Genomic DNA, 12,512 nt, shown 5'->3' with positions numbered 1-12,512 from the left:
CCAGGAAGGAAGGCATTGGCTTGGCACCCCAGGAACCCTATGGTCAGAGAACAGTGAAGCTAGAGACTGGCAAGCAAGAAGAAAGCTCGTTTAATGTTGTTTTTAGGAGTCAGTGGAGTCCAGTAATGACCCCCAGGGGCGAAAGTCAGCCCAGGATAAGGCAAGTCAAGGAGGAGGCCCAGCCTGCCCTACAACAGCCCTGGGGCTCAGAACAGGAGGTGAGCCTGGCAGCATTGGCTACTGGGCAGCAGGTTGGACCAACTAAGAACGTGGAAGAGTGAGTCCATGCCCCCTCAGCCATCCCCAAGTTTACACACAGGCACGGCAGCCCTACTGGGCCAACCCTCTGTGAGTCAAAAGTTATTCCTGCCCAGGGAAAGTGAACTAGAGGAGGTAGCCAGCACTGCCCAAGGTAATAACCCTTTGCAGTATGAAGAACCGTGGTGAGGTAGGTTGGGCAGGCTTTATCCTCCGGCTAAAGGTGAGCCTCTCCTTCACAGCCAGCACCTAGCAGAGTGGGAGGGAGAGGTGCCAGAACTGATGCTTCCCCAGCAGGCAAGAGTGGGGTCAATGGGAATGTGGGCTCCATTACTGAGAAATGGGGTCTTGAAGTTGCAGCGGCACTGGATGAGATGGGACAGGTGGTGTATCCCACCTCAACCGGAATCAGCCGCCACCTACCTATAGTGTGTTCTCCCTCAGCTTCCTGACTAACCCCTTGTACAGTGCCCTCCAGAGCAAGGCTCCTAGAGGGGAGGGCCCTGCCCCATCATCCTTACTTAAGGGTGTAGTAGTTTGTGGGCACAAAGGGCATCTTGCTGACCACAGCCACCTGCTGCTTCCGCCGCACCTCTACCAGCAGTGGGGTACCTGGCCGACTATATTCATAGGGCACATAACCCATCGCCACATTCTTCTTCAGGCAGGGCGAGGGGCAGCCACTGGTCACAGTACCTGTCCGGGCAGAGGCCATCTGTCAATGCCACCTTGCCAGTCCAGTACCCCCACCCTCCTGGGGAAGAGACAAGGACTCTCCAACTTCCCTGGTCCACCTACCAATCACGGTGCCCTCCGTGCTCAGGATGGCGTTGTGCATCCGCACAGGAGCCCCCTCACACGTTAACCCCACACGCCTCCGCTGCACCTTGCCCTTCAGCTGGGGAACAATGACTGAGGCTCCTGGGAAGTCCATGGCAGCTCGGCGGCGCTTCCCTGGAACATAACACAAGACTTAAGCCACAGTCACAGGACTCCTGACCACAGGAGGTCCTAGCAACAAGGACCCCAAGTGACATCTATCCAGCATCAAGGCCCCTTCAGTTGGGGTCCAGGCCCCCTTCCCCCAGGTCCCCTTCCCCCTGGGCCTTCCCCCAGGCCCCATTCCTCCTCTGAAATGAGTCATTCAGCTGCCCACCTCCTGCCCGCTAGTCTCAGAGGCCATGCTGCCCACCTCAGCCTGAGGGTCCTCAGCATTCAGTGGGCAAAGCCACTGTGATGCCTTCAGAGGATGAAGGTTCAGGGAGGCTGTGTCACTTGCTCCAGGCTATACAACCTTGGAAGAAGTCATGAGCTGGCTGGTCCCATGAAGGGCCACTCCAGCCTTCAGGATCCCCTGCCTGAGTGCTAGCCCAGCTCACCCAGTGTCCAGCTGAGGCTGCCTTCCACAGGTGTGGTGTGTTCATCAATGTCATTCCCATACAGGCAGAGGCCTGCCTCCAGGCGCAGGCTGTCCCGGGCTGCCAGCCCGGCCAGCTTCACCTGTGGGTTTTCCAACAGAGCTGTTGCCAGGCGGACTGCCTCCACTGCCGGCACGGAGATCTACAAGAGACACCAGAGAGCAGGTGGGCAGCGAGCCCCAGAGCCCTGTGCCCTGCACTACCCTGTGCCCACTTCTTGACATACCTCCACACCATCCTCTCCTGTGTAGCCACAGCGGGTCACACGGCAGCCAGACACTCCAAACACCTCCATCACAGCACTGGTCATGAAGGGCAGTTTCCTCAGGTCATCTGCCACACCAGCCTGGAGCACCTGTGCTGCAGTAGGGCCTGGACCCAGGGAGTCAGAAACCAAGTGTCTGGGTCCCAGTGCCCTGCAAAGCTGGATCACAGCCCTTAGGAACTAGAACAAGGCCTCAGCAAGCCCTATTCTGTAGGTGAGTGAAGATGGTCTTGTCCACAGCCCATGGAGCCTTGTAGACGCAGGTAGAGGGAAGGCATGGTACCAAACTTAGAATTATTGTGCACAAATAGCACACCATCCTTACCTTCCTCCTGGCATGGCCTCTGTGCTAAGCAATAGAGGAAACCTGGAAGGCAAAAGTCAACTCCAAACCCAGCCTGTCCTGCTTACCTTGCAGGGCTAGCAGAGCATTATCCATCACCTCCAGGCCTACATCACTGCCCATGTTATGAAGCTTTCTAACCCCATCCTGAAAGGAAAGATAGAAATAGCACATTAGCTCTAGGACCACTTACTGAGCACCTACCGTAGTTCGGGTGCTGCAGAGCTGGGCCGAGTAGACTGGTTCCTATATTACGCCCGGGTCTGCCAGCTCTAACATCAGGGTCCAGCCCTCCACCTTCACCAGGGGATGCTCAGTTAGGGGCCAGGGTCAACTTCACCTCCCCACCTCCCCACCTCCCTCACCTAGCACGCTCCAGGGAGGGCCTGCTCAGGCCTGCTGTTCTTTCAAAGAGCCATTTTCTGAGCCCCTTGTCCATTCCAGGTCTGTCCTGGACAACAAGGATGCTGTGGTGAACAAGGAAGACAGGGTACTTAGCACACAGAGGGGCTGTACCTGCATGAGGGCCAGGTCCTTCTCCCAGCAGCCAGCATTAGACACCACATATAGGTGTCCTTCAGAAGTGTTGGTCACAATCAAGTCATCTAAGATGCCTCCAGCCTCATTGGTAAACAGCGACAGTGTCCCCTAGCATCAAAGCAGAGCACCTTTGCCTCCAGATCCAAGAGGTCAAGATTGAGTGTGAGTCAGACACGTCTCTGGGCCCACTCAGCCACCACAAACTCATGAACCCGCATGCACAGGGCTGGGGGTGTAGGTTGCAAGGAGCAAGCCTGGGTCATCCCAGACCCCTGCCGAACCCCAGGTTTTTTTTCATTTTGTTTGGTTTTTTTTTCTTTTTCAAATGGAGGTACTGAGAATTTAACCAAGTACCTCGTGCATGCTTAGCATGCACTCCACCAATTGAGCTATACACCAACCCATCCAAGTCCAGGTTTTTGATCCTCATATAGTGAAAAATTTTTATCTCTTCCTCACCTTGGGGGACCTACTTGATCTGGTGGAGCCTCTGCACCCCTCCCTACTCAGTACTGAGCACCTCATCTCACACTTAATCTATAATTTTTCCCACCCAGACCTAGGGCATCCGTCTAGCATCAAGACCTCTTCACTCAGGTTCCCCCAGGACCCCGGCCCCAAACCTCAGGACAGAAGCTTTGAAGTTTATCTTAAGGATCCCATGTGTTCCACGGCAATGTCCCAAAATACTGTGAGGCTGGCCTCAGAGGTTAAGAGGTCATATGAATCACCTGAGATCTTGTTAAAATGTAGGTTCTGATTCAACAGGTCTGGAGTGGGGCCTGAAAGTGTATTCCTAACAAGCTTCACGTGGTGATAAGGCTGCTGGTTTAGGGACTATACTTTGAATCATAAGGGGTTGGCACCATGGAAGGTCACAGAATAGGACATGAACCTGGGTTTCTGGCCTCCCAGCTTGATGTGATGGGGATGGGATAGGACTCTCCCTGCAGACAGCTGGGTGTCTAGACATGACTCAGGGACTCCTCCCTCAAGAATGCAACCCCTGAGACACTGTGCCCCCAAGCCCGAAGCAGGGACTCAGACTGGTTTGCTGGCTCATGACTGCTCACTCACTGAGCAGAAATAAAAGAGGGGCCCACCTGGTCTGGCTTTAGCTCAGCAATATCACCAACCACTAGACTCTCCATCAGCTTCACCCGGTCACGGCCAAATATCTTGGTCTGGGAAAGAGATCAAAAGCCTCAGGCCACTGCAATAGCTAAATCTAGACAGCCACAGAGCAAGGAGGCATCCTTCCTGCCACCCACAGCACAGTTCAATGCAGCCAAAGTGCCTGACTACTGGTCCTTTGGTTCTGCAGGTGGCAGAAACATCACTTTGACTCCCTTACATTGGCCAATACAGAGGGGTATACTTGTGGTTTTAGGGAACTTGAAAAGGCCCAGCACCTTCCTGAAATACCCCCTTTCCAAACAGTGGATGAGAATGAGTGGCAGCCCTGGAAAACCCAAGACATTGAGTTACATCACTCAGTGGGGGCAGGTTGGAGAGATTAAACAGGAGGTGATCAGAAGACCGTCTGAGTTAATTTACTGGGGGCCACAGTCCACTAACCCCCTAAGACCTCCATCTCTTCTAAGAGGGCTGCCCTTGGACTCCAGCTCCCAGCAAAGAAAGTCGAGGGCTGCACCACTGTGGATGAGGAGGAAGCCCTGGTCTCGCAGTCAGCACACTCCCTGGCTCACCTGCATCATGTGGGACACGTCAAAGAGTGAGCAGTGCCGGCGTGTGTGCAGGTGTGAGTCAATGTGGCTGTCCCGGTACTGCACTGGCAGGCTCCAGCCCGCGAATGCCACCATCTTCCCGCCATGTGCCAGGTGGAAGTCATAGAGTGGTGTCCTGCGGAGCACGTCCTGCGGGCGGCCGGGCTCAGTGCCACCAAGGCCCCAGACCCCAGCCCTCTCCCTCCCCCACCCTCCACACACCAGCACCCTCCATCCCACCTGTGCACAACTGAGCGGACGGCCCAGGGCCAAGGGGGGCGCCTGCAGACGCAAGCCCAAACGGGACACCATGCTCACAGTCCGCTGCATCATTGCCCGCAACTGGTGCAGTCGGCACACAGAGGCCACCACTCTGCCAGGCACGCTGGGAGATGTAGTCCAGGCCCTGCTTGAAGAGGTCTCTCCCCCGCCAGGGGGGATCAGAAGAGGGAGTGGGCAGCCCCAAGGGCAGGCGGGGCTTTAGAGAACAGAATGCCTGAACTCCCATAGGCGGGGAAATAGCCCCAGGCGCTTCCCTCTGACCAGCCCCAACTGGACGGTTGGAGCCAGTTAAGCCGCTCAGGAACAGAGCTGGGGGCTAGACCTCCCTGGCTGACTGCCCTGCCTCCAAAGGGCCAAAGTTCTGCAAATGGCTGAAAGGCCTGAATCACCAGTTTAGGACAACAGGAGTGTAAGGTCACACGGGGGAGGGGAAGGGGTGGAGAGGGCACAGGAGGGTGGAGCCAGCCACAGGAGCACCAAAGTAACCTAGCCTCATGTGAGGGTCTCCAGCTGTCTTGCTGGGCAAACATAGGCGGCCAGCACAGTGATGGATTCCACAAGTATTTATTGATCTTGCTGCACACTAGGTCCTGTGCTGGGTGCTGGGGACACAGCTGTGCAGGAAGCATGGTCCCTCCCAGGGACCTCCCCTGTCACACACATACACACTGAGGGCTGCTACTCCCTGAGCATAGGACTGTGATCATTACCCTCTTATCCAAAGCTGACCAGGGCTAAGCAAGTGACCCTGAGGGCAGATACCACCTGCATAAACTCTGATGGGTGAGAGCAGAAGGTGGCCATCAAAAGGTGGCTTACCTCCCCCCACAAAGCTGTTGAGCTACACAGACATTCAGTTTTCCAGGTCCAACCCATGTTGCAGTACTGCCTCATAACAGCCCCCAGGGGAAAAACCAGAGAGAAGCAGGATTTTCTCATAAGAAAGAGTGTCCTGTCTTATTCAGCTGCTGGCCTGGGATTGTAGAAAACCTCAGCCTCTTAAAGACACCAGTGAGAACCCTCACTTGGACCCACCCCCTACCGAGCTTGATCACTACGAGCACGGCTCTTAGAAGGGGCAACTGGGAGAGGGACAAGGATGTGCTTTGGGCTGTGTCAGTGGCAGACAGGTGGCAGGACTTATTTTCAGGCCCCGGCCTTGCCAGTGGCACCCACCCAGACTCGATGGGCAGACCCATTTGAACACACAGCCGGAAGCCAACTGAGGGACCAAGGGACTTGGGCTGCCCATCTTCCCAGTTTTGTGTGGCTCCCTAGGCAAGCAGCAGAGTTTAGACAGGAAATTTCTTTTTGTGAGTGTAACACAAAGGGAAAGAAGGCCAGTAGGGAGTGCAGAAGGAAGAAACGGGACTCCTGTTTCTCCCTCAGGCTTCCAAACTACCAGAGTGCCAAGCTACAGCAGTCTTCCAGGGCTAGACAGAGCAGGTCTTAGTAGGTTACCTCAGCCCACTGCACTCAGGGTGAGGAAGCAAGCAGAAGATAGGAATGTGCATGTTGGCAGGAGGGACAAAAGCTGCAAGGGGATTCTTAGCAATAGAATTGGAGTGTTTTTAGGGAAGGAAGAGGAGTTTCAGGTTGCAGTCAGGTAAGGACAGAGTGCGCCCCCTCCAGGAGCTCATGCTGAAGCAACATACTGAGCCCCCAAGAATCATGAATCTGTGAACACGGCCCAGACGGAATGGGCATGCAGGCAACACTCGGAATGTACAGGGAAAGCACTTCGGCCTCTGATGGCCCAAACCGGGCCTGGGTGGGCACGGAAGGCCATCGTCTTGACTAAGAGTCACGGCTCAAGTGTAGGAGAGCAAGTTCAGGTCATAACAGCCATCCACCTGCAACACAAAAGACCATCAGATCTGACCTGCTCAGGCCAATGGGAGTCAAGCAAAGGGAAGCGATCACTCACATCAAAGCGGCCGATCCTCGTGGAGGTGTGACTGGCCCGGATCATCTCTGTCAGCGCCCACATCTGCTGTACCTCGGAGGATACCCTGCTGGGTTCTGGGAGACCCTGCTCCAGAAGGAGGAGGTCAGTGGCCATGGGTCTCTCCCCAGCAGTGCCCTTAGACTCCAGAGAGGTCAAGCTGGGCTATGGGGTTCTCCAGCTGAGACCAGTAACATCCCCAGATGACTTGTGAAACATGAGGATGGGGCCTGCTGTGGAGTAGGCAGCCCAGCCCCTGACAGAGAGTCCTCAAATCCCGGAAGGAAGGTGGCACAGAGTGAACCAAGGGCCCTGGGTCCAGCCCCAGATTCTTGCTGAAGGGGGTTCCCCAGGGCCTCTGCTGGACACCAGAGCTATTCACACATGGTTCTCACCCAGGGTGAGGGCTTACCTCAAGAAGGGGAGCAGGCTGCTCACAAGGCACTGGGTGGGAGAGCCACTTGGGGAAGGTCATGGAAGGACTCTGCAAAGCAAAGGCATACTGCCCTGAGGCAGGCAGAGTGGGAGAGCCCTGGAACCAGATTCCAAGGTCCTAAGAGCAGAGAGAGGGCCCCTGAGCCTCAGACACTGGGAAAATCCTGTTCAGGGGTCCACAGAGACTCTAAGGGGCAGACAGACTACTTAAGCTCTTCTGCTATACAGAAGGAAGCCCCATAAGACAAGGAACAGAAGTGTCTCCCGGCACCTGAAGGTTCCAGCTCTGAAAGAGGCAGGCAGCCCCAAAGGTCAGGGGATATGGGGACGTGGCCTCACCCCTCATCATGAGCTTCCAGCATTCCCACTTCACTAACTTCCATGAAGGCCTCCTTCTGAGTCTCCCCATCCTTACCCATCCATTCCCACCCCCATCTGCACCCTGAGGCCTCCCAGCCATAGCTAGGAGACTCCTGGAGAAAGGGCCAGCCACCAGCTTTGAGCTAGTCACTTACCTTTGGTCCCTGCTGGTAGATCTGCAGCTCCTCCACCGTGAAAGACAGCCAAAGTGGCGACGGCTGTCGCAGGATCAGGCGCAGCTCCAGTACTCTGGCCATGTCACACAGCATCTGATACACATACACACACACACACACACACACAAGGACCAGCGAGGCCCCAGCTCACTGCCCAGGAGCCAACCAGCAATGAGCCAAGGTGCTTCCTCCTCAGGCCTTTGAGAAGGAAAGAACAGTAGTTCTTCCAAGGCACTTGCCAAAGAACTGGCCCCTACCCCTTCCCTCCTAGGATCCTGGCTCAATCCCCAGACCCCTTGTGAGCCCTCATCTGGGCTGCCCTGGCCATGCTGAGTCCCAGCTGACCTGGTGCTTGAACAGCGATACATACTCCTGGGCTCCCTCCTCACTGTGTGGGTCAGGCATCAGGCAGTAGTCTCGTAGGCAGGTCACCCATTTGGCCGGAGTGTGTGTTGAGGTGTGCTGGCGAACACGGATGGTCAGAAAGGCTGTGTAGTAATTCTTAAAAGTGATCTCCTGCAACTAAAACACACACAACATCAGACCCAGGCCCAGGGCCTGAAGGATACAAAGGAACCATTTCCTCCTCCACTTAGGAATGTATTCCTACCAATCTAACAATTTCAACAAGAATCCACTGGAACCCAGAGAAATTTTGCTTTCTTAGAAGAATGCACAGTCTAAGTGAGCATGTCATACAAAAAAAACATGACCTCAGATCTGGCCTCATGTCCAAGATGCAGCCAGAGATCAGAGCCCTAACTCAAGAGGAGGCAGAAAATGTACAGATGAGGCCTGACAGAGGAGTCCACCACGTAGACCAAGAAGGGTGGAGAATGTAAAAAGTAGCATATCCAAAGGAGCACCAAGGGGTGACAAAACCCAGCACACCCCTGGAACAGAGCATGGTTCAGCCTAGCTACAGCAGTTGTCATCACTGGATACTCATCAGAATTACCCAAGGAGGTTTTGTTTTTGTTTTTGTTTGTTTTTTTAATATAGGTGTACAGGCTCCACCCCAGACCTACTAAATCAGGATTTCCAGGGTTGGGTCCTTGAGTGAAGTCTACCAGCTTAAAGAACAGCTCAGTGGAGAAACACACACTACAGGACAAAGTGCATGGGGCCAAAAGGCAAGTGGGACAGAGAGTGAATGCTAGGCTATTAGAAAGTGGACTTTATCTGCTGTATTGAGGTCCCGCAGTGTGTCCAGTCACTCAGCCAGCAGATGGGGAAGGGCAACCAAAGACTGGAAACTGGAGCCCCTGGGAAGATCCTGATGAGGGATGAGTTGAACCTGACTTCCAGCAGAGACTGTAGGGATGGGTAGGAGGCAGGTTTTGGGGTAGCTCATTGTCTAATGATACCTAGCCAGTGGCCAGGGACAAAATGACCTCTCATCTCTATTTGGTTCACAACTGTATTTCCAGCACCTAGCCTACTATCCTGGCACTTCCGTGCCAGCGCTGTTCTGGATATGGTAAAGAGATGTGAAAGAGAACAGAAAAGGAAGCTGCATTCTAGTAAGTATGTGTTAACTGAGGTAAAAAGTAAATGGCTAACTGACTCGCAAGGGCGTGGACACTGCAGAGGCTTTCTGTAAAAATATTTAATGCTTGGGACACGCCCGAGTTCCCAGATAAGCCCCACCCAGGAGCACCGGTCGCGCCCACGGGGCTTGCTCACCTCGAAGGGCGCGACGCTGGGGAAGGTGACATCGATGACCAGCACGCCAGGCCGGCCTTGGGAGGTCCGCACGTCGCCCACCTGCAGGGCCACAGTGCCTTTCACATGGCAAGGCACTGACACGCGGGACATGGTGCTCGCGGCGGCGACCAAACACAACCGCCGCTCCTGGCCTGAGACCAATGGTCCTTCCTGGCATCCCCAGCCGAACCCTAAGAACTACAACTCCCGAGAAGACTCGCGCTCGGCCAGCCCAGCCAATCACCGATTCTCGGGGCGGGCGGGGACTCGGAAGTGCCTGCGGAAGTGCCCCTTCAGCCAATCACCACGCGAGCTTTAGAGCTACGGCCGGCCGTGCCCAGAAACCGTCGAGCATTCTGCATACAAGGCTTGCCGAGCCATGTTAGTTTTACGAATCGCGCTTAGTTACTGTTTCTGTGCAGGGTGGACGTCAGTTAAAGCACGTAAAACCGTGAGCACAAATGAGCATAGTGCCTGGACGACATTAATTGCAAAAATAAATGTTAACCCTTTTTTTTTTTTAACGGGCAAAAGATTTAAAGAGAATTCGCAAGAGTAGGTGAATAGCCAATGTGCCCATGAAAAGATGCTTAATATGATTATTCATCAGAGAAATACATATTAGGACCCCTACACAGCCACTGAACAGGCTAAAATTAAAGACTAACAAAAGTGTGGATCCCTCATCTATTGATAATTTCTTGCCACTTTGAAAAGCATTTTGGCCTTTTGTGTGTGTGTGTGTTCATTATTTAAGAACTAAAATTATAACTATAACTACAGTATGATCCAGTCATTGCACTCCTAAGTATTTACCCAAGAGAAATGAAAGCTTATGTCATAATAGCCAAAAACTGGAAATAATCCACACGTCCAACAGATGAACAGATGAACAGATGAGCTAACTATAGTATATCCACACAAAGGAATACTACTCAACAATAAAAAGAAGTGAACAAATCCCAGGAGTCTATCAACAGATGAATGGGTAAACAAAACCCAACTCTCTTTTGGTTACTATTTGAATGGGATGTATTTTTCCACCCCTACTTTCAACCTCTTTGTGTTCTTATATCTAAAGTGAGTCTTCCCTAACTGCAGTGCTGGGCCTAAAGGAGATAACATTTATGAATGGAGATCGAATATACTTGGTCCACCAGTTTCTGTATATGAAAGTGGTGTTTTTTCTGAATATCACATTTTCATCCAATTATCCATTTAAGCCACTAAAGGTTACTTTCTGTACCAGAGTCTATCACTGCAACATCAACAGTCAGGGAGTCATCTGCCTGGACATCATTAAAGACAACTGGAGCCCTGCTTTGACTATTTCAAAGGTTTTGCTGTCAATTTGTTCTTTTTGACAAACTGCAATCCTGCGGATCCTGTGGTTGGAAGCATAGCCACTCAGTATTTGACCAACAGAGCAGAACATGACAGGATAGCCAGACAGTGGACCAAGAGATACACAACATAATTAACATAATTTGTACACAGTCTGACGGAGCAGAGGCATCTTCTCACTGTACTGCAAATCTTTATAACCTTTACAATATGGACTTCTATGTATATGTTATACTGTTTCTACTCTCTGCTTTTATCCTTTGGAGACTGGGAGACTCCCCCAAAAGGTAAATGCTATCAAGAGTAGAATTTTGTAGCTGTAGATTTGTTACGTTTAAAATGCCTACTTGCAAGCCTTGCTTCTTTGGGATATCAAAATGTATTTTGTGATGTACTAAGGATACTGGTCTTGAATCTGCCAAACACTATAGTGCATTTTAGTGTTATATCTGTATGAAGTTATAAAAGTAGCTATAGATGACTAGGAATTATGTCATTTGTATTAAACCCAGATCTATTTCTGAGTATGTCATTCATGCTGTTGTGAAAAATGTTTTACCTTTTACCTTTGTCAGTTCATAATGAGAGGATTTCCTTTTACCCTTTGTAGCTCAGAGAGCACCTGATGTTATCATCTCAAACACAATAAACATGCTCATGAAGGCATTAAAAAAAAAAAGTGAGTCTCTTTTAGATAGCATATAGATCTTTTTTAATCCAATCTGCCAATCTGTCTTTAATAGGAAGGTTTAGTCATTTATATTTGATGTGATTACTGATAAAGAAGGATTTACTTGTGACCTTTAGTTATTTGTTTTCTGTATATTTTATGGGGTTTTTGTTGTTGTTATTCCTAAATTCCTCCATATGATGTTATAATTCTAAGATATAAATAGATAGATAGATAGATAGATAGATAGATAGATAGATAGATAGAGATAATCTGAATCACCATAATACACTTTTCTCATATGTATTTTGTATTCATCCACAGTTTCTGGTTCACAACTCCCCAAACCCTTGGGATTTCCTGAGGGATAATAACAATGGGATAATATTTGGTCTCTTGTCCTTAATTCCTGAATAGCTTCCAGGAAAGTGACTTTTGGATCCCACCCAAGGGTGGGAGCTGGTTGTCGGGAGAAGTTTTAGTCCCACTCCCCAGACCTCCAGGGAGGAACTATGGGCTGGAGGTTGAGTCAATCGCCAATGGCCAGTGCTTTAATTAATCATGCTTATGTAATTAAGCCTCCATAAAACCCCCAAAGCACAGAGTTCAGAGAACTTCTGAGTTGGTGAACACGTGGAGATTTGGGGAGAATGGAATGCTTAGAGAGAGCATGGAAGCTCCAGTGCCCCTTCCCCATGCCTTGCCCTGTGTATCTCTTCATCTGGCTGTTGACTGGAATCCTTTAATAATCCTCTTGTAATAAAACAGTGACCAAGTGAGTAAAATGTTTCTCTGGAGTTCCGTGAGCTGTCCTAAACTGAGAAGTGGTCATGACAACCTCTGATATATAGCCAGTGGGTCAGAAGTACAGGTGACAACCTGGACTTGTGATTGGCATCCTAAATCAGAGGGGGTTATTGGAATCTCATTTGTAACCAATTGGTTAGAAGTACAGGTAACAACCTGGACCTGTGTCTGACCAGTGTCTGAAGTAGAGGGCAGTCTTGTGGGACTGAGCCCTTGCCATTTGGGATCTGACTCC

General features: G+C 51.5%; 2 protein-coding genes and 1 pseudogene across 2 annotated transcripts; 1 reads left to right on the top strand and 2 right to left on the bottom strand.

The window, feature by feature from the left end:
* Positions 1-67: 67 nt before the first annotated feature.
* AMT (aminomethyltransferase) lies at positions 68-5,225 on the bottom strand. Its single transcript, XM_010978414.3, has 9 exons — positions 4,792-5,225; positions 4,534-4,701; positions 3,928-4,008; positions 2,801-2,932; positions 2,353-2,431; positions 1,903-2,048; positions 1,638-1,818; positions 1,057-1,212; positions 68-954 (listed from the first exon to the last, which is right to left on the bottom strand). The coding sequence occupies exons 1-9, from the start codon at positions 4,882-4,884 to the stop codon at positions 776-778; spliced, it is 1,215 nt and encodes a 404-aa protein (XP_010976716.1). The 5' UTR covers positions 4,885-5,225; the 3' UTR covers positions 68-775.
* Positions 5,226-5,381: 156 nt separating this feature from the next.
* NICN1 (nicolin 1, tubulin polyglutamylase complex subunit) lies at positions 5,382-9,662 on the bottom strand. Its single transcript, XM_010978424.3, has 6 exons — positions 9,436-9,662; positions 8,095-8,271; positions 7,729-7,842; positions 7,191-7,262; positions 6,761-6,865; positions 5,382-6,686 (listed from the first exon to the last, which is right to left on the bottom strand). Exons 1-6 carry the CDS (start codon positions 9,565-9,567, stop codon positions 6,645-6,647), a joined length of 642 nt encoding a protein of 213 aa, XP_010976726.3. The 5' UTR covers positions 9,568-9,662; the 3' UTR covers positions 5,382-6,644.
* Positions 9,566-11,458, top strand: LOC105088171 (ubiquitin-conjugating enzyme E2 E1-like; annotated as a pseudogene).
* The last annotated feature ends 1,054 nt before the right edge of the window (positions 11,459-12,512 follow it).

The sequence above is a fragment of the Camelus dromedarius genome, chromosome 17 (assembly GCF_036321535.1).
Source record: "Camelus dromedarius isolate mCamDro1 chromosome 17, mCamDro1.pat, whole genome shotgun sequence".
Taxonomy (NCBI): domain Eukaryota; kingdom Metazoa; phylum Chordata; class Mammalia; order Artiodactyla; family Camelidae; genus Camelus; species Camelus dromedarius.
This window is presented reverse-complemented; position numbering and strand designations above follow the sequence as displayed.

What these genes read in the sequence shown, in the direction of transcription:
- AMT (XM_010978414.3), bottom strand. Translation starts at nt 4,884, where the DNA reads ATGATGCAGCGGACTGTGAGCATGGTGTCCCGTTTGGGCTTGCGTCTG. An exon ending in CAGGAGAGGATGGTGTGGAG is followed by an intron (nt 1,819 to 1,902) that starts GTATGTCAAGAA and finishes TGTCTCTTGTAG; the next exon opens with ATCTCCGTGCCGGCAGTGGA. An exon ending in CACGGAGGGCACCGTGATTG is followed by an intron (nt 955 to 1,056) that starts GTAGGTGGACCA and finishes CTGCCCGGACAG; the next exon opens with GTACTGTGACCAGTGGCTGC.
- NICN1 (XM_010978424.3), bottom strand. Translation starts at nt 9,567, where the DNA reads ATGTCCCGCGTGTCAGTGCCTTGCCATGTGAAAGGCACTGTGGCCCTG. An exon ending in AGCCTGCTCCCCTTCTTGAG is followed by an intron (nt 6,866 to 7,190) that starts GTAAGCCCTCAC and finishes CTTCTGGAGCAG; the next exon opens with GGTCTCCCAGAACCCAGCAG. An exon ending in CGAGGATCGGCCGCTTTGAT is followed by an intron (nt 6,687 to 6,760) that starts GTGAGTGATCGC and finishes TTTGTGTTGCAG; the next exon opens with GTGGATGGCTGTTATGACCT.